The sequence below is a fragment of the Hemitrygon akajei genome, chromosome 21, assembly GCF_048418815.1.
Source record: "Hemitrygon akajei chromosome 21, sHemAka1.3, whole genome shotgun sequence".
NCBI lineage: Eukaryota > Metazoa > Chordata > Chondrichthyes > Myliobatiformes > Dasyatidae > Hemitrygon > Hemitrygon akajei.
Genome location: NC_133144.1, coordinates 10355399 through 10380484, shown reverse-complemented (window position 1 = coordinate 10380484; position 25086 = coordinate 10355399). Strand labels below are relative to the sequence as shown.

The following is a 25086-nucleotide window of genomic DNA, read 5'->3' as shown; positions in this document are numbered from 1 at the left end:
TTTAATTAATTGTGCAAGAGATTGCTGCAGAAGATGACGTTTACACAATAAATTCACAACATGGAACACAAGGACAATCAAATGCTCAGGGTTGAATACAGCTTAATTATACGGGTTACAAAGGTCCTGATTCAATCCTTAATCTGAACTGGCGCAGAATAACTAGCATCAATATTTCTTTTAAAAAGGCAACAAACTCTGGAAGCACCCTCTCCCCTTCAGTCAGCTCAAGCTCATGGTCATTTAATCCAGGTACGGGAGAGCTGCCAGTGAAATTATACCTTAGTCAGATGTTTCAGAAAGGGCAGGCTTGGATAAAAACTCCCTGGGAGAAAGTGATAGTCAGAAAGCAGAGACTAATTATCCACTATTATGGTGCAATCAATAGCAGTAGGTGTATTAGACACTTTGTAAATAACATATTTGACAAGAATACATTTATAAATGGATCATGGATCACGAAAACAGAACATTCACAGATTATCTGTAACCGGAGGCTGATCGATCAATTTCTTAATAATCATATTACTTTTGCTTCCTTACAGGTATGTGGAACAATGGAAAAAGTGGAAAACAGGTTCAATCTTTGGGCTTTGCAGTTAAGTATCACTCAGAGAGAGAACTGGTAAAAGAACTCAAAGTTAAGTAATCAATGTCCCTGCCTAGCACTTCAAATTCAGATTTTAGATCCGATTCTCATTTATTTATCACATGTCCATTAAAACCAGAGAAACTGTTATTTGCATTACCAACCAACACATCCAAGGACATGCAGGTGTGGCCACACTTTCTGGTGCCAACATAGCATGTCCATAATGCTCAGCAGGGTGACACAGAACAAACCAAGTGACAAAGCAACAAAAGCAAAACAAACCTCATTCATCCCACCCACACATACACAGTCCTCTAACCCTAGGACAGGCCATTTCTTGCCTCTGGCAGATTTGCCAATTTGCAGACACTAGGCCTTTGACTTTATTTAACAATTTAATTAACAATTAAATTAGGTGAAGAATTGTTTGAACAACACACACAAAATGCTGGTGGAACACAGCAGGCCAGGCAGCATCTATAGGAGAAACACTGTTGACGTTTCGGGCCAAGACCCTTCGTCAGGACTAACTGAAAAGAAAGATACTAAGAGATTTGAAAGTAGGAGGGGGAGGGGGAAATGCGAAATGATAGGAGAAGACCAGAAGGGGTGGGATGAAGCCAAGAGCTGGAAAGGTGATTAAAGGGATACAGAGCTGGAGAAGGGAAAGGATCATGGGGCGGGAGGCCTAGGGAGAAAGAAAGGGGGAGGGGAACACCAGAGGGAGATGGAGAACAGGCAGAGTGATGGGCAGAGAGAAAAAACAACTAAATGTGTCAGGGATGTGGTAAGAAGGGGAGGAGGGGCATTAACGGAAGTTAGAGAAGTCAATGTTCATGCCATCAGGTTGGAGACTACCCAGCCGGTATATAAAGGTGTTGTTCCTCCAACCTGAGTGTGGCTTCATCTTGACAGTAGAGGAGGCCATGGACAGACACACTCAGGTTGGAGGAACAACACCTTATATACTGGCTGGGTTGCCTCCAACCTGATGGCATGAACATTGACTTCTCTAACTTCCGTTAATGCCCCTCCTCCCATTCTTACCCCATCTGACACATTTAGTTTTTTTCTCTCTCTACCCATCACTCTGCCTGTTCTCCATCTCCCTCTGGTGTTCCCCTCCCCCTTTCTTTCTCCCTAGGCCTCCCGTCCCATGATCCTTTCCCTTCTCCAGCTTTAGCCAATCACCTTTACAGCTCTTAGCTTCATCCCACCCCCTCTGGTCTTCTCCTATCATTTTGCATTTCCCCCTCCCCATCCTACTTTCAAATCTCTAAATCTTTCTTTTCAGTTAGTCCTGACGAAGGGTCTCGGCTCGAAACGTCAACAGTGCTTCTCCTATAGATGCTGCCTGGCCTGCTGTGTTCCAGCAGCATTTTGTGTGTGTTGTTTGAATTTCCAGCATCTGCAGATTTCCTCGTGTTTGCCTTTGCAGAATTATTTGGTTGGGAAACAGCTTCTTCCCCCAGGCTGTAAGACTACTGAGCTCCCTGCCACCACCCAGGTTTCATCACACATGAAGTCCCAGTAGTGTTATACTGTTTACTTTTTAAACTTGTGCTATAAATTCACATTATTTGTGGTAATATTACTTTATGTATTGTGTATGAGAGTTTTATGTACTGTGTTGTGCACCTTGGTCTGGAGGAACATTGTTTCATTTAGTGGTATATGTGTGTACAGTTGAATTGACGATAAACTGAGCCTGAACTATACAAAAATAAATAAATTTAACAACTGCTGATAGAGAAAAATAAATGAGAAATAGGATGACACTCAAGCAAAATAGCTGTGACACTTAAACAGAGCCAAACCCCTACCTCCGTGACCAAATCACTCAGAAGAGGAAACGTAGGAAAATCTTACAAAAAGTAGTGGATTTGGCCCAGTCCAACACTGGTAAAGCCCTCGTCACCATTGAACATATTCACATGAAACACTGTCGCAGGAAAGCAGCATCTATCATCAGAAACCTCAGGACCCACACCACCAGGTTCAGGAACAGTTATTATCCCTCAACTACCAGGCTCTTGTCCAAAGGGGATAATTTCACTCAACTTCACTTGCCCCATCATTATGTTCCCAAAACCCTATGGACTCACTTTCAAGGACTCTCTTCATTTCATGTTCTCAATGTTTATTGCTTATTTACTTATTATTATTTCTTTCTTTTTGAATTTGTACGGTGTGTGTCTTTTGCACACTGGTTGAATGCTCAAGTTGGTGCAGTCTTTTATTGATCCTGTTATGGTTACTCAATAAATCCATAATGATTGCTAGAAAATGAATCTCAGGGTTGTATGTGGTGACATGTTTGTACTTTGATAATAAACTTACTTTGAACAGGAAAATCAAATGCACCCTATTACAAATAATATATTTAATGAAAAAAGGATAAAAGGAAAAATAAGCTTAGAGGAAAATTAATTTTGTTTACCACAAATTTAGAAGCATTAGGCCAACGACAATGTGCACACTTACTTGAACTCTTACTAGAACATTGATATCAGATTTGCTTCTAATCTCTGGTTGAATTTTTGTCGATGCATTTTCAGGAAGCTGCCATTCACCAGTAGCATGATAACCCTCTCCTGGCAAAAGTATGCAGTCATTCATTATTTATTTGGAGATGCAGCGTAGAACAGGCCTGTCTGGCCCTTTGAGCCGCACCACCCGCCTAAATCACAGGACAATATACAATGACCAATTAACCTACGAACCAGTAAGTCTTTGGATTGTGGGAGAATTCCAAAATTGATACAAGGCACACAACAGAAAAACAGATTCATTTCCAAGTTAAGATAGGGTGCAAAGCACAGGGGTGTTCCTACGCTTAGTGGCCACTTTATTAAGTACACAGGTACACCTGCTCATTAATGCAAATATCTAATTAGCCAATCATGCCAGCACCTCAATGCATTAAAGCATGCAGACAAGACCAAACATCAGAATGGGGGAAGAAATGTGATTAAGTGACTTTGACCATGGAATGATTGTTGGGGCCAGACAAGGTTGAGTATCTCAGAAACTGCTGATCTCTTGGGAATTTCACACAGAATAGTCTCTAGAGTTTAGAGATAATGGTGCAAAAAAGAAAAAAAAAATCCAGAGAGTGGCAATTCTATGGGTGAAAACGTCTTGCTAATGAGAGAGGTCAGAGGAGAATGATTCAAGCTGACAGGAAGGTGTCAGTAACTCAAATGTGGTGTACAGAAGAGCATCTCTGAACACACTAATTCTTGAAGTGGATGGACTACAGCAGCTGAAGACCACATTAGATTCCACTCCTGTACCTAATACAATGGCCGCTGAGTGTCTGTTCTTGCCACTTCATGGGTTTGTGAGGTGCTGCCTGAGTAGCCTAGGTGGGTAACTCCTAAGCATTTAGTAGACACATCAATGGCAGAGGGGAGATGTTACGTTTAGGGCCAATCAAAATGGCTGCTTTGATAGGGATTGTGCTGTGCTTTGAGCGCTGTTGGGATTGTGTGGATGATTTGTAGATGAAGTCCTGGCTACAAGGCCAAGACAGCCTCTGTTGTCACTGTCTTGTAGCCAATGTTTCCAGACAATGGTGAACCCCCCATCTCTGTGCCCCTCATTAAGGCATTGATAGTGTGAGACCCTTCAGTGGCCTCTCAATGTCAAGGGTCGGTTGTTGCTGAAGGCCATTTTGTGGCATGAATGTTACTTGCCCTAAATTAGACCCAGGTCCAAATCGTCCAGTTCTTCCTACTAAGTACTGACTGCTTCATTTGCAAAACAGGTTACAGATAGATATAAGATTTCGAGCTACAACATGGTAACAGGTCTTTCTGGCCCAAGAAGCCCCTACTGACTAATTAACCTTTGGAATGTGGGAGAAAACCCACACGGTCATGGGGAGAACATAACAAACTCCTTACAGACAGTGGTGAAATTGAACACATCACTGGCATTGTAAGAGCATTATGCCAACTGTTTCGCTACCATGCCGCTCCAGATAGATGTGTGTTGATTATCAGCAGATATCCCTAATTCTGACCTTACAAGGAAGGTTGTCTTTCATTCTCAGATAAGCAACCCACACAAATTATTCTCATTGTAGATACAAATGGATAACACACAAAATGCTAGCATTGATTTTCTAAAAATGCATTAATTTTTTTTTCATTAATTCACTCATTAATTCCAGAACATTCTGGAACAACATCAAGCCTATCATGCTCTTTAATTTACTGCTCAATTTCTCAGTCACAGACTATAGAAATAATCCTTAAAAGTATAGTTCTCCAATTGTTCACCTTACTCCACAGCGATTATCCAATTCTCTCTTGAAAGGGGCAATAGAATCTGCTTTCAGCTGACTGCACAATTGTTATTGTGCATTGCTTGCTGTTTAATAAACAGATTACAGAGGCTTGTTTCTCCGTGAAAGCATTGAATGGAAGAATGGCAGACAGTGTTAGGCTCAGGCGGACAATGAGGTGCAAAACTGCTTGCCGGGGGTCTGTTTACTCGGCGTCAGGTCACAGAAGGCATCTGATGTTGGAGGGTGGCAAGGTGTCAGAGTGCTCAGGTGGCACTGGGTGCCAGACATGTAGGCTGATGATGGGAACTTGGATGACAGGATACCAGTGATACTGGGCGCCAGGGACACTGGTTGCTGGGGTTGTGGGTACCGCTGGGCGCCCGGGGACACTGGTTGCTGGGGTTGTGGGGTGACGCCGGGTGCCCGGGGACACTGGTTGCTGGGGTTGTGGGTACCGCTGGGTGCCCGGGGACACTGGTTGCTGGGGTTGTGGGTACCGCTGGGCGCCCGGGGACACTGGTTGCTGGGGTTGTGGGTACCGCTGGGTGCCCGGGGACACTGGTTGCTGGGGTTGTGGGTACCGCTGGGTGCCCGGGGACACTGGTTGCTGGGGTTGTGGGTACCGCTGGGTGCCCGGGGACACTGGTTGCTGGGGTTGTGGGTACCGCTGGGTGCCCGGGGACACTGGTTGCTGGGGTTGTGGGTACCGCTGGGTGCCCGGGGACACTGGTTGCTGGGGTTGTGGGTACCGCTGGGCGCCCGGGGACACTGGTTGCTGGGGTTGTGGGGTGACGCCGGGTGCCTGAGGCTGCAGGTGACAGCGTGCCCGCTGCATTGTCCTTACCCGCGGGAAGCTGACGCCGCTGTGCCGCCGGCCCGGCTCATGTTGTACCCGGTCCAGCATCAGGTAAAGCGAGAAGACGGCCACGCAGAAAATGGCGCCGCCGCACACCGTCACCTGCTTCTTCAGCTTCATGTCGGAGCGCCCCGGGAGCCCCGCACTCGGCGGCGGCGGCGGCCACCCTGGTCTAGGCCTCTCGGTGCCGCAGCTCCATCCCCGACCTCCCGCACAGCTGTTGGGCCGGGAGACCCACCCCCAGCACCGCCTCCTCCTCCCCGTCGCAACAGCTGGTTCTCGCTGCCTTTGTTAGGAGAGCAGAGAGGGGTTTGGACAGTGGGCGGGATCCGCAACACCTCCTCCTCCTGGACACGCCCTGCCATCGGCAGCACCGCGCCCCTGGCGGCGGGGAGGTCCGGACCTCCCACTGCGTCTCTACCGCCACCTGGCGGAGAGAGCTATCAAATGCAAACACGAGGAAATCTGCAGATGCTGGAAATTCAAGCAACACACACAAAGTGCTGATGGAACACAGCAGGCCAGACAGCATCTACAGGGAGAAGCACTATCGACGTTTCAGCCAGAGACCCTTCGTCAGGACTAACTGAAAGGAAAGATAGTGAGATTTGAAAGTAGGAGGGGGAGGGGGAGGGGGAGGGGGAGGGGGAGGGGGAGGGGGAGGGGGAGGGGGAGGGGGAAATGCAAAATGATAGGAGACCTATCATGCAGGTATCTGGACGTCCGGACCCACATCATTCACTGTTTATTCCCTTCCAAAGACGCTGACTGACTTGCTGCATTCCTACAACACAGTATTAAATCGCCTGCCTTTTCATCGAAATAGCGCCAGATGACTCTTGCCTCTCCCTGAAGTGGAGTGAGAGCTCTCTATTTAATACCTCACCTGAAAGATGGCACCCGCAAACATGCAGACTTCCCCCTCAGTTGCACAGGAGTGCGAGGCTTTTGCTTTTTGTCTCCGGAGTGGGAACCTTTGAGTGCTGGTGTGTGAACGCTACAGTAGCTGCTCACCGCTGGCTGAATTTCTCATTGTGAAATGCTGGCCGTTCTGTCTGCCGAGGGAATTCACCATCGTGCTGGTGGCAGCTGTTTACGTAGCTCCCAGTGCCAATGCTGAGGCTAATGCTAACGAAGCACTGGGAGGCCTACGTGAAGCCATCAGTGAGCTACTGACTACACATCCTGACAGCTTTGTGGTGATTGCTGGGGACTTTAACCACACCAGCTTAAAGACTGTGTTCCCCAAATTCCTGCAATATGTGGATTTCAAAACCAGGGGAGACAACACACTGGACTTGGTTTATACAAACACACCACAGGCATACAAAGCAGCCCCCCGCCCCCATCTTGGCCACTCTGACCACATATCTGTCATGTTAACACCAGCATATAAACCACTGCTTAAACGTGTGAGAGCAGAGAAAAGACAGATAAGGGTCTGGCCAAAAGGAGCAGCCTCAGCACTGCAAGACTGTTTTTTGCACACAGACTGGGACATATTCAAAACAGCAGCCTCCTATGATGACCATACAGACATTGAGGAGTACACGGAGGCAGTAATCAGCTACAGAGCCAAATGCACGGAGGATGTCACTGTGATGAAAACCTTCACCGCACGTGGTTATAAAAAGCCATGGATGACACCAGAGGTGCGTTCACTACTGAAGGCCCGTGACACAGCCTACAGATCGGGGGACAGGAGTGCAATTCGCTCAGCCAGGACTGCGCTTTCACTAGGGATCAGGAAAGCGAAAAGGGCCTACGCGAGCAAAATACATGGACACTTCTGTGACACAGGTGACACCAAACGGATGTGGCAGGGAATTAAAGCTCTGACAGACTACGAGATCAGGCAGAAGACTGATGACAGCGACACCTCTCTTACTAACAGGCTTAACAAATTCTTTGCACGCTTCGAAGCATCAAACACTACAGCAAGGGGGAGAGCCAGTCCCTTCTTACCATCTGACCAGCCGACTCCAATCATTGATTCAGAGCACACACGGAGGACCCATGCCAGGATTAACCCACGAAAAGCAGGAGGTCCTGACAGGCAGACAACATTTTGTACGGTTGCAAAGCACTGAGTAACAACATGGTCTGCTCGAACAGTAAGCAAGGCACGCTTTTCACTGTATCTTGATATGTGGGACAATAATAAACCAGCTCTAATTATAGGCCAATTCTCAAAGAGATTGTTTGTAGCCGCACAAACTGTTCCAGTGTGGAAACCCGACTTCAGTAAATAACAACACAAGAGATTCTGCAGATGCTGGAAATCCAGGGTAATGAGACAAAATGCTGGAGGAACTCGGCAGGTCAGGTGGCATCTACGGAGAGGAAGGAGTGGCACGATAGCATGATGGTTTACAGCGCCAGTGACCAGGGTTCAATTCCCAGGGAGTGGGAGTGGGGAGGAGGGGACAGGGGACGGGGGACTGGGAGGGAGAGATACACAGATAAATGAATGGAGAGACAGCATTTCAGGTCAGAGGACTTTTTCCCCTAGTGTGTTCGGTCTGAGTGAAGAAACCGCCCAGCACCCGAGTAGTTCTGGCATCGATACTTGGGATGTCACCGAAGACTGTAAACTCAGCCAGCAGCCACACCAGCAGCAACACCTTCAAAGACCCATCGATGCCTTAAGGAGATAGTGTCCATCATTCAGGACCCCCATCACCCAGGTCATGCCCTCTTCTCATTGCTACCATCAAGGGGGAGGTACAGGAGCCTGAAGACACACACAATGTTTCAGGAACAGCTTCTTCCCCTCCACCATCAGATTTCAGAACGGACAATGAACCCACAAACACTACCCCACGATTTTGATTTACTCTCTCTTTTTGCGCTTGCTTGATTTTTTAGATAAATTTCATATTGCATTTTTAAAAATTTATTGTGTTGCAATGTACTGCTGCTGCAAATCAACAAATTTCATGAGATATGCCAGTGATGCTAAACCCGACTCAGTAAGGTCACAGTTGTGTTTATCTCACTACACACTCCAGAGAACCATTTCAACACCCGAGTGTGACATTTAAAACACACCATTTTAAGCTTTATTATCGAGCAGCTGGCTGCAGTTTCCTTACACAGGGGCATGGGTACACAAGGAGCAAATGTTTCGGCTCTACATGCGGTTTCTTCAAATTTCAATTCATGTTCCCATTAATCCGTTGCTGACATTATCAGACCTTCTTGGTGTAACTTTATCAAACAATTGGAAGACATCACTCTTCCGGATTTCAAAGTCAATACATTCAAAGACAAAGTCAAGTACAAATACAAAGGCACCATTCCTTGGACTGGATGAGAGGATGCGAGGGGTTGGGTGCTGGTGGTCAGATCAGGCCAAAAGGCTTGGGTATCTCTGCAGAACAGAGTATTGAGACAGTAGATCATTCAATCCGAGACCACAATCCAACAGGCTAGAGCACATGGGAATTTTACACAATTGGGTTGGAATCGTTTGGCAAATATCCCCAAAATTAATTGCCCAACTGTGCGAATTTTTGAGGGCTCCACCATGCTCCAGCTACGTTGGCTCAACATTAAAATGGGAGGCACAGAGGCTGGCGCGCAGTGACCCAGGTTCAACTTCCGCTGCTGCCCTGGAGTTTGGCCATTCTCCCTGTAGCAGGGTAGGTTTCCTCCGGGTTCCTCCCAAAGTCACGCAAGGTTAGGGTTGGTCGGTTGTGAGCATGCTACTGGGCGCTGAAAGTGGGGTGACAATGATCCACGTTTCAACCTCCTGGGATCTTGAATTCTCCTTAACTGGCTTGATGGTGTCACGTAAGAGGGTCTAGGTAGGGAATTGGGGATTACCCACTGCCTATTAAATGCTCCCTACGACAAGTGTCTCAAATAGCCTCTGACAACCAAGTCCAGCTCCTGGCCTTCATACGTGGCTCAGTTACTAAGCCTCGGGGAACCGTTCCTACTGACAGGAGAATCGACAAAGGCGAGTTACTGTCGCCTTAAAACCAGTCACTCTGGGCAAATGGGGCTCGTCAGCTGTGGTTGGCAGCTCATCTAGCAAACAGAAAACTCTGCTTTCAAACCTCCTCTGCCTTGTGGCTATACCCACTCACGGGGAAGACTTCGGGAGTAAACCCTGAGGAAAAATCTTTCTTGCAGAAACATGGCCCCAGGACAACGTCCATGCACCAGCAGTCTACGGGCCGTGACACTTGGGGATGTGGGCTACTCTTTTTTGTATTTGTATGTTTTCTACTATGATAATTATATGTGCTGTGTGCTGTTGGTTCTGTGTTTTGCACCTTGGCCCAGAGGAACGCTGTTTCGTTTGGCTGTGTTCATGTGCATAGGTGAATGGGAATTAATCTTGAACCAAGGATCAGCAGCCACCAACCTATCATCCTGAATATTCACCTCGCAGTCTGTTTACAGTTGCCTCGCCCTCTGTTGCCACACTGCCCGGGAAGGGGTTGGCCCCCTTGCTGGGGAATCCTCGGGCAGCGACAGACACAGGCAGACCCCCGCCGCATCCTGCTGGCAGTCGCAGGAGGAAGAGAGACACAAGGGTGGTGTTGCTTGCCTCTCAAACCCGAGGTTGAACACAACTGCTGACTCGGCACAAAGACAGCTTCACATCGCGAATCTGTGGCTCGGGATACTGACTGCCCGAGAGAGGAAGTATTATCCTCTTACAACATTACACAAGAAAAAAATTGCAATTACTTCACATGTGCATCACTAGCAAGACATACACAAGAGATTCTGCAGGAAATCCAGATCAGCAACACACAAAATGCTGGCGGAGCTCAGCAAGTCAGGCAGCACCTATGGAGAGGAGTAAAGAGTTGATGTTTCAGACTGAGATCCTTCCTCAGGACTGCCGACAAGAGCGTCTCTAAGACATTAAGCATTGGAATGTTACTGTCCAGTCTGCTGGTCTCTGCGCACAGTGCAGATACACACACACACGCACTCAGGGGAGACAGCCGACTGCAGAAAGCAGAACTTCCAGATTCACTTCCACTTCTTCCTGATATTTACAAGTTGTTGATGGACGGTGCTGAAACTTGGCCGTCTCTTCGGATCGTACTCCCAGCAGCGGGTCATTATGTTGTAAATCTCTTCCGGACAGGTGTCTGGAGATTCCATGCGGTAGCCTAGGGCAAGAAACACAGCAAGGAAAGAAAGACCAAGATATTTATTTGTCGCATGTACATCGAGAAACATACAGTAAAATGCATTGTTTCCATCAACGACCAACAGAGTCCAAAGATGTGCTGGGGGCAGCCCACAAGTGTCGCCATGTTTCCAGCGCCAACGCCACGCACCCAACTAGTCCATCTTTGGAATGTGGGAAGAAACCAGAGCACCTGGAGGAAACCTATGCGGTCATGGGGAGAACATACAAACTCCTCTCGGTGGGAATTGCGCCTCAGTCTTACAGATGCTGTTGTTGGGTGTTAGATTAACTGCTACAGTACTGTGTCACCCCAAAGTGGCCATCAGCTACAGGAGATTTTGAACCACGGCCATAGTTCCCTTCCTCATGGTATATCACAGTTCCCGTGACACAGGTCAGCAGGCTGCTGGATGCCCAGGGACTTTGGTATAGTCCTGCCTGTATCCGGAGCCAGAGTCCAGCAGTGGCCATTGGCTTTGAGTAAAACACTCCCACTGCTGGTATCATTCAGTTCCAGGGTCAGACCCTGAGTGAAGCTCCCCCCACATCATCCCATCACATACTCTCAAGGTCAGACCCTGAGTGAAGCTCCCCCCACATCATCCCATCACATACTCTCAAGGTCAGACACAGAGTGAAGCTCCCTCCACACCGTCCCATCACACACTCCCGGGGTCAGACACAGAGTGAAGCTCCCTCCACACCATCCCATCACACACTCCCGGGGTCAGACACGGAGTGAAGCTCCCGCCACATCATCCCATCACATACTCCCAGGGTCAGACCCTGAGTGAAGCTCCCTCCACATCATCCCATCACATACTCTCAAGGTCAGACACAGAGTGAAGCTCCCTCCACATCATCCCATCACACACTCCCGGGGTCAGACACAGAGTGAAGCTCCCTCCACATCATCCCATCACACACTCCCAAGGTCAGACACAGAGTGAAGCTCCCTCCACATCATCCCATCACATACTCCCAAGGTCAGACACGGAGCGAAGCTCCGTCTACACCATCCCATCACATACTCTCAAGGTCAGACACAGAGTGAAGCTCCCTCCACATCATCCCATCACACACTCCCGGAGTCAGACACAGAGTGAAGCTCCCTCCACACCATCCCATCACATACTCTCAAGGTCAGACCCTGAGTGAAGCTCCCTCCACATCATCCCATCACATACTCTCAAGGTCAGACACGGAGTGAAGCTCCCCCCACATCATCCCATCACATACTCTCAAGGTCAGACATGGAGTGAATCTCCCTCCACACCGTCCCATCACACACTCCCGGGGTCAGACACAGAGTGAAGCTCCCTCCACACCGTCCCATCACACACTCCCGGGGTCAGACACAGAGTGAAGCTCCCTCCACACCGTCCCATCGCACCCTTCTGGGGTCAGACACAGTGTAAAGCTCCCTCTACACCGTCCCATTGCACCCTTCTGGGGTCAGACACAGAGTGAAGCTTCCTCCACACCTTCCCATCACACTCTCCTGAGTTCAGACACAGAGTGAAGCTCCCTCCACACCATCCCATCACACTCTCCTGAGTTCAGACACAGAGTGAAGCTCCGTCTACACCGTCCCATCACACGCTGCCAGTCATTGGAAAGCACAGGTCAAATACAGAGTAAATCTCCCATATTCGGTGCTGTCATTCTTTAAGGAACAGGTGGAGACGCAATGTTAATTATGTAAAATCCAAGAGTCTTGTAACATCATTCTATTGTTGTGTGAACTCTCACCTTGTTCGACCTCCTCACGGGTTTGCTGGTTCGTCATTGTGGGATACGGGGTTGAGCCCAGTGTGAAGGTCTCCCACAGCAGTATACCGAAACTCCAGATATCACTCTCCGTGGTGAACCGACCTGTGACGTAACAAACTCGGTCATAAACAGAGGCAGAGAGCTGGCCCTCCAGGCATTGAGCTAAGTGTCTTTCAACAGTTTTATACAGGAAACACAAATGTGCTTTCCCTCCTTCACATCTACATTTCCATTTATATATTTCTATGTCTATATTTATGATCTATATTTCACTATCTTTCTATTTCTCTATCTGTGTGTCTATATTGTCTGGTTCAATGAGTGAAGAAAGGGCTGTGGATGAAAGCTGGGTTTAAATAGGCTGCAGGTGATGTGTTGGAAATGAATGGCAGGTGACTCCTGTTTGCTGGATGGAGATTGGAAGGTGCCCATCTGTCTATATTACCACATTTCTCTATTTCTATATTCCATACTTCAATTTTATTTAAATATTTCTATCACTACACAGTATTTACATATTTCCCTGTTTGTATATTTTGACTTCTAGATTTCTTCATCAGAAATAGATCAGGGGCAGTATTCCACCTTTCCACTCAGATCCACAAAGACACAGAATCTGCACCTGCCTGGACCTGAAGCAACACAGGAAATGCTGGAGAAACTCAGTCAGGCAGCATCTGTGGAGGGGGATGGACAGTCAATATTGAGTCCCAATGAAGGATCTCAGCCCAAAGTGTCGACTGTCCATCTCCCTCCACAGAGGCTGCCTGACTTGCTGTGTTCCCCAGTAGTCTCATGCATCATCCCAGATACACATTCCCCAATATCTGATAAAACCAGGACACTCAGATTGGAGACAGAGAGTTGATTCTCTCATTTTCAACTCTTCAGAGAATTGCTGAGCACTTCCGAGCCCCTTTGATTGAGGAAATGCTTCCTGACATTCATAAGACCATAAGACACAGGAGCAGAATTAGGCCGTCTGGCCCATTGAGTTTGCTCCACCATTCAATCATGGCTGATCCTTTTTTTCTCTCCTCCTGAACTCCAGTTCCCGGCCTTCTCCCCATAACCGTTGATGCCATTGTTCAATCAAGAACTATCAATCTCTGCCTTAAATACAGCCAACGACCTGGCCTCCACAGCTGCATGTGGCAACAAATTCCACAAATTCACCACCCTTTGGCTAAAGAAATTTCTCCATATCTCTGTTTTGAAAGGGTGCCCTTCTATCCTGAGGCTGTGCCCTCTTGTCCTAGACTCTCCCACCATGGGAAACATCCTTACCACATCTACTCAGTCTAGGCCTTTCAACATCCTAAAGGTTTCAATGAGATCCCCCCTCATCCTTCTGAATTCCAGCGAGTACAGACCCAGAGCCATCGAACGTTCCTCATATGATAACCCTTTCATTCCTGGAATCATCCTTGTGAACCTCCTCTGGACCCCCTCCAATGCCAGCACATCTTTTCTAAGATGAGGGGCACAAAACTATTCACAATACTCAAGGTGAGGCCTCGCCAGTGCCTTATACAGCCTCAGCAATACATCCTTGCTCTTGTATTCTAGACCTCCTGAAATGAATGCTAACATGGCATTTGCCTTCCTCACCACCGACTCAACCTGCAAGTTAACCTTCAGGGTGTTCTGCACAAGGACTCCCAAGTTCCTCTGCATCTTAGATTCACGGATTTTCTCCCCATTTAGAAAATAGTCCGTACATATAATCATGTAATTTCCAACATTGTATTTCATTTGCCACTTTCTTGCCCATTCTCCTAATCTGTCCAGGTCCTTCAGCATCCTACCTGTTTCCTCAACACTAACTGCTCCTCCACCAATCTTCGTATCATCTGCAAACTTGGCAACAAAGCCATCTACCATCATCTAAATCAGTTATATACAGCATAAAGAGAAGTGGTCCCAACACCGACCCCTGTGGAACTCAACTAGTCACCGGCAGTCAACCTGACAAGGATCCTTTTATTCCCACATGCTGTCTCCTACCCATCAGCCAGTGCTCTAACCATGTTAGTAACTTTCTTGCAATACCATGGGTTCTTAACTTGGTAAGCAGCCTCATGTGTGGCACCTTGTCAAAAGCCTTCTGAAAGTCCAAATATACAACATCCACTACATTCCCTTTACTGGAATGTACATTCCACTACATTCTAGGTCTAGAAACCTACAGACTCTCACAGCTACCTAGACTATTCCTCCTCCCATCCTGTCTCCTACAAAAATGCTATCCCTTTCTCTCAATTCCTCCGCCTCCGCCGCATCTGCTCTCAGGATGAGGCCTTTCATTCCAGGACAAAGGAGATGTCTTCCTTTTTTAAAGAAAGGGGCTTCCCTTTGTCCACTATCAACTCTGCCCTCCATTGCATCTCCAGTATTTCACGCACCTCTGTCCTCACCCCATCCCCCCGCGAGCCCACCAGGGATAGAGTCCCCCTGGTCCTCACCTATCACCCTACCAGCCTACAGATCCAACGCATAATCCTCCGTAACTTCTGCCACCTCCTACGGGATCCCACCACCAGACACATCTTCCCCTCCCCCCGACTCTCGGCTTTCCGCAGGGATCGCTCCCTACGCGACTCCCTTGTCCATTCATCCCCCCCATCCCTCCCCACGGACGTCCCTCCGGGCACTCATCCCTGCAAACGGAAGAAGTGCTACACCTGCCCCCACACTTCTTCCCTCACCACCATCCCAGGCCCCAGACAGTTCTTTCAGGTGAGGCACCACTTCACCTGCGAGTCAACTGGGGTGATATACTGTATCCGGTTCTCCCGATGTGGCCATTTATACATTGGGGAGACCCGTCGCAGACTGGGAGACCGTTTCGCCGAACACCGGCGCTCAGTCCTCCAGCAGTGGCAGGATCTCCCTGTGGCCACACACTTCAATTCCACAGACCACTCCCACTCCGACATGTCTGTCCATGGCCTCCTCTACCGTCAAGATGAGGCCACATGCAGGTCGATGGAGCAATACCTTATCTCCCGCCTAGGTAGCCTCCTACCTGCCGGCATGAACATCCAACTCACAGACCTCCATTGATACCCCTGCCCCCCCTTACCCCCATCCCTATCTATAATTTTAGTCTGGTTCTCTTTCTCTCTCTTTTTCCCCCCTCACTATAATCTCCCCCCAGCCCTACCTTTCTTTCTCTTTTATTTCCCATAATTCTCCACCTTCTCCCTAGCCCATTTCCCTCCAGCCTATCACTTCCCAGCTCTCTACTTCATCCCTCCCCCCACTTCTTATCCCCCCTCGACCATCCCATGTTACTGCACTCCTGATGAAGGGTTTCCGCCCGAAACGTCGTCACTACCTCCTCCCATAGATGCTGTCTGGCCTGCTGAGTTCTGCCAGCATTTTGTGTTTTTATTTATTTCCAGCATCTGCAGATTCACTCCTGTTGCCACAAGGATTTTACATCTTCTAATCCTATGTCACATCTTTCTGCTGATTTGATGCCATTCTTTACCAGCAGAGCCACACCACCCTGTCTGCCGACTTTCCTATCCCTCTGATATAACGTGTAACCTTGGACATTCAGTTCCCAACTACAACCATCCTTCAGCCACAATTCAGTGATGGCCACAACATCATACCTGGCCATCTGTAATATTGCAACAAGATCATCCACCTTATTTCTTATACTACGCGCATTTAGATAAACACCTTGAGTAAATTATTTGCTGTCCTTCCTGACTCTAAATCCCTAATATTCCCTTCATCCTGGATGTTCTAGTTCTCAGGCTGGTCATAAGCTGTGTCCACACCTCTGACCATAGAGTGTGTGCCCACACTTCACCCGACCACAAGATGTGATCCCTCATTTGGACCGAGGCCCTAGGCCCCACACCAGACGTGCTGTGCAGTCCAAGCTCTCAGAGCTGGGTCTCCTTTGTGAAAGGAGATCGCAGTGAGATGCCGGCCACCTCTGCTTCATGTCCCTGTTGATCTGACTGGAACTATGGAGATGGGAAGCTACATATTCCACCGCCAATATGGCATGCTCAGGAAACACACCTTATCACAAAATATATCGCAGCAACTAAGTAAGGGAACTCAGGAAGGAGAAACACCTTCCTGGACTAGACAGCACGTTCAAAAACGAGAGGTTGCACAAACTTGGGTTGCTTTCTCTGCAGCGGCAGAGGCTGAGGGAGTTCTGGCAGAGATTTATAAGATTATAAGAGGCATAGATAAGCAGACAATAAATATACCTTTCTCCCAAAGTTTGAAATGTCTAATACGAGAGGGTGAAAGAGGGTAACTTCAAAGATGTGAGAAGCAAGTTTTTTTAAACACAGAGAGAGCTGGGTGCCTGGAATAAGCTGCCTGGGGTGGTGACAGAGGCAGATACATTCGGACTTTTAAGGGATGCTTTGATAGACACGTGAATGGAAGGAAATGGACATTGTGCTGGCAGAGGGGATTAGTTGAATTGACCATCTGATTACTAATTAAATTGACTCAGAACTCTGTGGGCTGAAGAACCGGTTCCCGTGTTGTGCTGTTCTATGCTTTGTGATTTCCGCATCCCCCTCCCTCCCACCATGAGTACAGGAGGGGTCAGGCTCAGGGTCTCAGCCCTCCACAATCATGACCAGAAAACACCAGGGTCACTCTTTACACAATGGGGTGTTGAAGAGGCCGTCACACAGGGGCTCATCCAGGGGCAGTGGGACCACGGAGCGTGGATCTTCCCCGCAGAGTCTCAGTGCGTCCCTCAGCACACACTCCGGCACCACTTCCCGACTCCAGAACGCCAGTAAAACTGAATGTAGGGAAAGACGCGCGCTGTACTTCCTGTCTCCATTTTGGCGAGTAAGGCACATCTTATGAAAGAAATTGGCCTCAGAGCACACACAACCCACCGTAATTGAGCGCCTCAGGTGCCGTCCACTTGATTGGAATCTGCTTCATCCCCCCAGTGGAAGAGTAGACGCCGTCCTCCTCCTCACGGGACATGCCAAAGTCACTGATCTTCAACACGTTCTTCTCAGAAACCAAGCAGTTCCGAGCAGCCAGATCTCTGCAACGAAACAGATATCAGCTGAAGTGTGTGCCCAGCAAAATCACACAAGCAGACACATCAGGTGCTGATCTGAGTGAGTGGGAGGGGTTGCACAGATTGGGGGGGGGGGGGGTGGAGAAGATGTCTTCCCTCTAGTGGGTGGGTGATCACTGGCTCTGAGTCTGTACTTGCTGGAGTTTAGAAGAATGGGGGGATCTCACTGAAACCTATCAAATACTGAAAGGCCTAGACAGTGGATGTGGAGAGGATGCTTCCTGTAGTGGGGGAGTCTAGAACCAGAGGGCACAGCCTCAGAGTAGAAGGGCATCCCTTTAGAACAGAGACAAGGAGGAATTTCTTTAGCCAGAGGGTGGTGAATCTGTGGAATTCATTGCCACGGAAGTTAGTGGAGGCCAAGACATTGGGTATATTTAAAGCAGAGATTGATAGGTTATTGATTAGTCAGGGTGTCAAAGGGTACAGGGAGAAGGCAGGAGGAGGAGGTTGGGAGGCATAATAAATTTGCCACAATGGAATGACAGAACAGCCCTGATGGGCCAAATGGTCTACTTCTGCTCCTATGTTTTATGGTTTGGTGGTCTTGTAGTTCCTGGGTCTCACCACCTTCACTTGTCAAAGTCAAGTGCACAGGTGCAATGCAAATCCTACTTGCAGCACCATTGCAGGCACACACCACCAGACACACGCACACCATCACAGACACACACACCACCAGATACACACCATCACAGACACACACACCATCGCAGACACACACCACCAGATACACGCACACCATCACAGACACACACACCATCGCAGACACACACCACCAGATACACGCACACCATCACAGACACACACACCACCAGATACACACCATCACAGACACACACACCATCGCAGACACACACCACCAGATACACGCACACCATCACAGACACACACACCATCGCAGACACACACCACCAGATACACGCACACCATCACAGACACACACCATTGCAGGCACACACCACCAGACACACACACACCATCACAGACACACACCACCAGATACACGCACACCATCACAGACACACACCACCAGATACACGCACACCATCACAGACACACACCATCACAGACACACACCGCCAGACACACACCACCAGATACACACCATCGCAGACACACACCAGACACACGCACACCATCACAGACACACACACCACCAGACACACACCGCCAGATACACACCATCACAGACACACACCACCAGATACACACCATCACAGACACACACACCATCACAGGCACACACCACCAGATACACACCAGACACACGCGCACCATCACAGACACACACACCACCAGATACACACCAGACACACGCACACCATCACAGACACACACACCACCAGACACACACCACCAGATACACACCAGACATACACCATCACAGGCACACACCAGATACACACCATCAGACAAGCAGCATTCAATAAAAAGAAATTTAAATTGTACAGAATTTTACAAGGAAAAGCACATTTAGAACAGAAAAATGTATGTTTTAGCGTAAAGCCATCAGAGTGATCATGGTTTTGCTAACTGTAGTGATGAGGGCTATGCCGATTGGTTCTAGAATCAAAAGGGTCGGGAGAAGTTGATGTTGGTGGTGTGAGACTTCAGGATTCTCTACCTCCTGCCAATGGGAGCTGTGAGAAGATGGAATGAACTGTATGGCGGGGATGGAATGGGCCGGATTACGAGGATCTGTGAAGGTGGATGTTGCCTTAAACATAGATCGCTGTAGCACAATACAGGTCTTTTGGCCGACAACATTGTGCTGACGTAAGATCAATGTAACCCTTCCCTCCCACAGTGCCTTCCATATTTCTGTCATCCATGTGTCTATTTAAGACTTTCTTAAATGACCATAAGACCTAGAAGCATAATTAGGCCATTCAGCCCATCAAGTCTGTTCTGCCATTCCATCATGGCTGATTTATTATCCCTCTCAACTCCATTCTCCTGCCTTCTCCCTGTAACCTTTCACACCCTGATTAATCAACTCCACGAACTTTGGTATCATCTGCCGATTTACTAACCATCCATCCAGGTCATTTATACACATTACAAATAGCAGAGGTCCCTGTGGAGCCCCACTGATTACAGACCTCCAGCTTGAACAAGTCCCCTCAACAACTACTCTCTGTCTTTTATGCGCAAGCCAGTTCTGAATCCAATCAGCCAATTCGCTACAGATCCCCTTCACCTTAACTTTCTGGATTAGCCTCCCATGACAGGCTTTGTCAAACATCTTCCTAAAACCCATGTAGACAACACCCACTGCCATGCCCTCATCAATCTCTCTCGTCACTTTGTCAGAAAACTCAGGAGAGTTGGTAAGGCAAGATCTGCCATGGCTCTCCCTAATTATGCCATGGGCTTCTAAATGCTCATGTATCCTATCCCTAAGAATTTTCTCCAGTAACTTCCCTACAAAGGATGTGAGACTCACATGTCTACAGTTCCCAGGATTTTCCCTTCTTAAACAGAAGTACAACATTAGCCACTCGCCAGTCCTCCAAGACCTCGTCTGTGGCTACAGAGGATGTAAAGATATTGGTTAAGAGCCCAACAATCTCATATCTTGCCTCCTTCAGTAACCTGGGATAAATCCCATCAAACCCTGGGGATTTATCCACCTTAATACTCCTAAGGAAGCTCAGCTTCCTCCTTGACCTCTAAGTGCCCTAATGTATTTACACACTCAGCACTGATTTCCTGGTCCTCCATATTCTTTTCCTTGGTAAATATTGAAGCAAAGTACTCATTAAGTACCTCACCCACTTTCTCTGCTTCCAGGCAAACGTTACCCTCTTTATCATTGAATGGTCCCACACACTCCCCGCAGTTACCCCTTTACTCTTGATGTATGTAAAGCAGCAGTCCCCAACCACCAGGCCGCAAAGCATGTGCTACCGGGCCATGAGGAAACGATATGAGTCAGCTGCACCTTTCCTCATTCCCTGTCATGCACTGTTGAACTTGAAATAACCTACCAAATAACACATAAAACCTAAAATAACACTAACATATAGTGAAAGCAGGAATGATATAAATACACAGCCTATACAAAGTAGAAATAATGTATGTACAGTGTAGTTTCACTTAACAGAATCAGGAAGATTAAGGCAAAACTGATTTGTAGAGGAAAAAATCGGCATGTACACGCATGCGCACACAGGTGCCCACGCAAGGCATCATGGTCATGGTAGTCTTTCTCAGGGTAAACACAACTGTCCCGTATTTGACTGCTACTTTTGTCCCTTATTTGGGAGTGAGAAAGTTGGCAACCCTACTTGAACACCCCCCCCCCCCCCCCCCCCGTCGGCCAGTCCTCAAGAATACTGTCAATATTAAACTGGTCCACGGTTGGGGACCCCGATGTAAAGAATGCCTTGGGATTCACCTTAATCCCTACTTGCCAAGGACTTATCATGGACCCTCCAGGTTTTCCTAATTCCCTTCTTTAGTTTTTTTTGGCTTCTTTAGACTCCTTGTGTCTTTCGTTTGATTCCGACTTCTGAAGCTTTACAGACCTTTCCCTTTTCTTCTGGACTAAATTCATCACCTGGACATCCAAGGTTCCCTCATCTTTCCAACCCTGTTCTTCTTTCTAAAAGGACCGTGCCTTTCCTGTGCTCTGTGCAATTGATCTTTAAGCACCCACTGAATGGTCAGTCACTGGTCAGGCTCATTACCCAACACCACGTCCAGTACAGCCCCTCCTCTCACTGGACTGTCCACGTATTGATTTAAGCAACCATCCTGGATACACTTAACACATTCAGTCCCATCTAAACCCCCTGCACTAAGGAGGTCCCAGTTTATATCAGAGAGGTTGAAATCTCCCATGACATCAACCCTACTATCTTTTCACATTTCCTTAATCTGATTACGTATTCGTTCCTTGATGTGCCGGTGGCTATTGGGGGGGAGGGGTCTGTACTACAATCCCGTCAGTGTGATTGCATCCTTCCCATTCCTGAGTTCCACCAAACAGTCTCAGTGTCTGATATCCTCCATAATGTCTCCCCTGAGTGTAGCTGTGATATTGTCCCTGATCAGTGGTGCAACTTCCCACCCTCTTTTACTTCCTCCTCTATCTTTTCTAAAACCCTGAAAACCTGGCACATTAATCACCTATTCCTGCCACTCTCTCAACCAGGTTTCAGTAACAGCTACATCGTAGTTCCATATACTGATCCATGCTCTAAGTTCATCACCTTTACCCATAATACTCTTAGCATTAAACTAACCACACTTCAAACAATCTGTCCCATCATACTTATTATTTCACTTTGGCCTTTCAATACTTCTCCTGACCCCTACCTTCCAATCCAAACCTCCCCTTACTGAGCCGTGGCTCCAGTTCGCAACCCCCTGTAAAACTCTCCTGAGTAGCATCAGCAAACTTCCCGGCCAGGATATTGGTTCCCCTCCAGTTCAGGTACAACCCATCCCTCTTCTACAGGTCATCCTTTCCCCAGAAAATGTTCCAATGATCAAGAACTTGAAACCCTGTCCCCTGCACCATCTCCGCAGCCACTCATTTATCTGTGCTATCACCCCATTCCTACCTGCACTGGTCTATGGGACTGGGAGTATACTGGAGATTATAACCTTGGAAGGTCCTTCTCTTCAGCCTCTTTCCTAACTCTATATACTCACTGTGTAAGACCGCTTCCCCTTTTCTTTCTATGTCATTGGTGCCAATATGCACCATGACCTCTGGCTGTTCGAATGGTTCTACATTATACAAACTGAAACATTCATCTTCACAGACAATACTTGTTTGAGAATATTCTGCAGCTGCTCCGATACATCATGGGCCCTAGCACCCAGGACCCTCTCTTTTGCTTTTATGTTGGCTTTGATTTCCCTTGTCAGCCACGGTTGCCTCATCCTCCCTTTAGAATACTGCTTCATCTTTGGGATGCACCTTTCCTAATTTCTCCAAGAAATTCCAGCCATTGCTGCTCTGCTGTCATCCCTGCTAGTGTCCCCTTCCAATCAATTTTGGCCAGTTCTCTTTCATGCCTCTGTAATTCCACTAACTGCACTATAATACCGATACATCTGACTTTTCTTCTCCCTCTCAAATTACAGGGTGAATTCTGTTATATTATGATCACTACCTCCTTAGAGTTCCTTTACCTTAAGCTTCCTAATCAAATCTGGACAATTACATAACACCCAATCCAGAATTGCCGTTCCCCCTAGTGGCCTCAACCACAAGCTGCTCTAAAAAGCCATCTTGTAGACATTCTACAAATTAGCTCTCTTGGGATCCAGTACCAAACTGATTTTCCTGATCTACTTGCATATTGAAACCTCCCATGTCCTTTTTACCTGCCTTTTCTATCTTCCATTGTAATTTGTAGTGCACATCCTGGCTACTGTTCGGAGGCCTATATATAACTCCGATCAGTTTGCAGTTTTTTAACTCTACCTACAAAGATTCTACATCTTCTGATCCTATGTCACCTCTTTCTAAGGATTTGACTTCATTTCTTTACCAACAGAGCCAGCCCACTCCATTTCCCTGCCTTGGACATTAAGCTCCAACTATGATCTTTCAGCCACAACTCTGTGATGCCCGTAACATCAAATCAGCCAATCTCTAACTGCACCACAAGATCATCTACCTTATTCCATACAGTACGTGCATTCAAATATACATTTCCAGTCCTTTCTTCATCACACCTTTTGGCCCCCTTTTACACTAACTCACTGACTGCAATTTTGCCTTGTCATCTGCCTGTCCTTCCTCACTGTCTCACTACACAATGCATCTGCTTTTGTAGTACACCAGCTTCCACCTCCCCCCCCCCCGCCAAATTAGTTTAAACCCTCCCCAACCGTTCTAGCAAGCTGCCAGCAAGGATCCCCTCGGATTCCGGTTTCACCCATCCCTTTTGTACAAGTGGTACCTTCCCCCAGAAGAGATCCCAATGATCCACAAATCTGAAACCCATCCCCTGCACCAGTTCCTCAGCCTCACAGTCAACTGCCAAATCATCCCATTTTATCAATCCAGAGATACTACCTGGAAGACCTGTTTGTCAGATTTCTACCTAGCTTCCTAAATTCATTCTTCAGGACTTCCTTTTCCTACCCATGTCACTGGTACCATGTCTTCCAGCTGCTCACCCTCCCCTGGAAAGCTGTGGACCCGATCCGAGACATCCCGGACCCTGGTACCAGCGTGGCAATTTGCATATCTCTTCCATGTCCACAAAATCTCATGTCTACTCCTCTCATTGTGGAATCCCCTCCTCTTCTCCCTTCCCTTCTGAGTCAGAGGGACAGAGATCAATGGCAGAGATCAGGTTACTGCAGCTCCCCCCCACCCCCCCATCCCCATCCCCAGCAGTATCCAAAGTGCTATACTTATTATCGAGGGGAAAGGCCACAGGGGTACTCTGCTCTGGCTGCCTATTCCCCTTACCCTTCCTGACAGGCACCCAAGTACCTGCATCCTGAAACTCTACTTCCCTGTGGCTCCTATCCGTCACCTCCTCAGTCTCCCGTATGAGTTGAAGGCCATCGAGCTGTAGCTCCAATTCCGTAACGAGGTCCCTAAGGAGCTGCAGTTTGGAACTCTATTTGCAGATGTAGTTATCAGGGAGACTGGGGGTCTCCCGGAGTTCCCACATCTCACCCAATTACACAGCACCAACTCTGCATCAATTCTCAGCACACTGGCAACGTACTTACTGTACCTGTAACTGCCCCTAACATATTTGCCTCTACCACTATCCCTGGCATGATGCCCCCGATATCCCTCCTCTTCTTTCCCTCAATCACTTTAAATTATGCCCCCTTGTATTAGCCATTTCAGCTCCAGAGAAAATGTCCCTGCCTGTCAACTCTATCAATGCCTCTTATCATTTTGTATACCTCTGAAAGTCACTTCACAACCTCCTTCACTCCGGAGAGAAAAGCCCTAACTCACTCAACCTACCCTCCTGCAGATGGAGGGGAGGGAAATTACTGAAATGTACCATGGAGAAGTGTGACACCACCAGGGTGGGTGGGTGGGGCGTGGGGTGACACTGTGACCCCAGCACGTTGCTAGGGTGCCCTGGAGATGACCACCACTGACCTGTGGATGCAATGCTTGCTCTCCAGGTAGGCCATCCCCGCAGCAGCATTCTCCGCCATCTTGATCAGGTCTTTGGTAGTCAAACGACTGGCTTCGTTCCGTAGAAACGTCAAGAAATCTCCTCCTGAATCGAGAGAGTTACAAGTGAAACCTCAATGACTTAAACTTCCTCACCTTGGCAACTTCCAGCTCTGCTGACCTTCCTGCAAACTGATTTCC

General features: G+C 47.9%; 2 protein-coding genes across 5 annotated transcripts in view; both read right to left on the bottom strand.

The window, feature by feature from the left end:
- The window catches only part of man2a2 (mannosidase, alpha, class 2A, member 2), an 89444-nt gene extending 83375 nt beyond the window's left edge, over positions 1–6069 (bottom strand). The window contains exon 1 of one of the 2 annotated variants that reach the window (XM_073024775.1): positions 5731–6069. In XM_073024775.1, coding sequence (XP_072880876.1) covers positions 5731–5862 — 132 coding nt within the window. In that variant the 5' untranslated portion in view covers positions 5863–6069. The remainder of the gene's footprint in view (positions 1–5730) is intronic. The other variant, XM_073024774.1, reaches the window with a different exon arrangement.
- Positions 6070–8776: 2707 nt separating this feature from the next.
- fes (FES proto-oncogene, tyrosine kinase) overlaps positions 8777–25086 on the bottom strand; it is a 109185-nt gene continuing 92875 nt past the window's right edge. For all 3 annotated transcript variants that reach the window (XM_073024771.1, XM_073024770.1, XM_073024773.1), the window contains exons 16-19: positions 24868–24991; positions 17572–17729; positions 12656–12778; positions 8777–10880 (exon numbers count right to left, since the gene is read on the bottom strand). In XM_073024771.1, the coding sequence (XP_072880872.1) occupies positions 10738–10880; positions 12656–12778; positions 17572–17729; positions 24868–24991 (548 nt within the window). In that variant the 3' untranslated portion in view covers positions 8777–10737. The remainder of the gene's footprint in view (positions 10881–12655; positions 12779–17571; positions 17730–24867; positions 24992–25086) is intronic.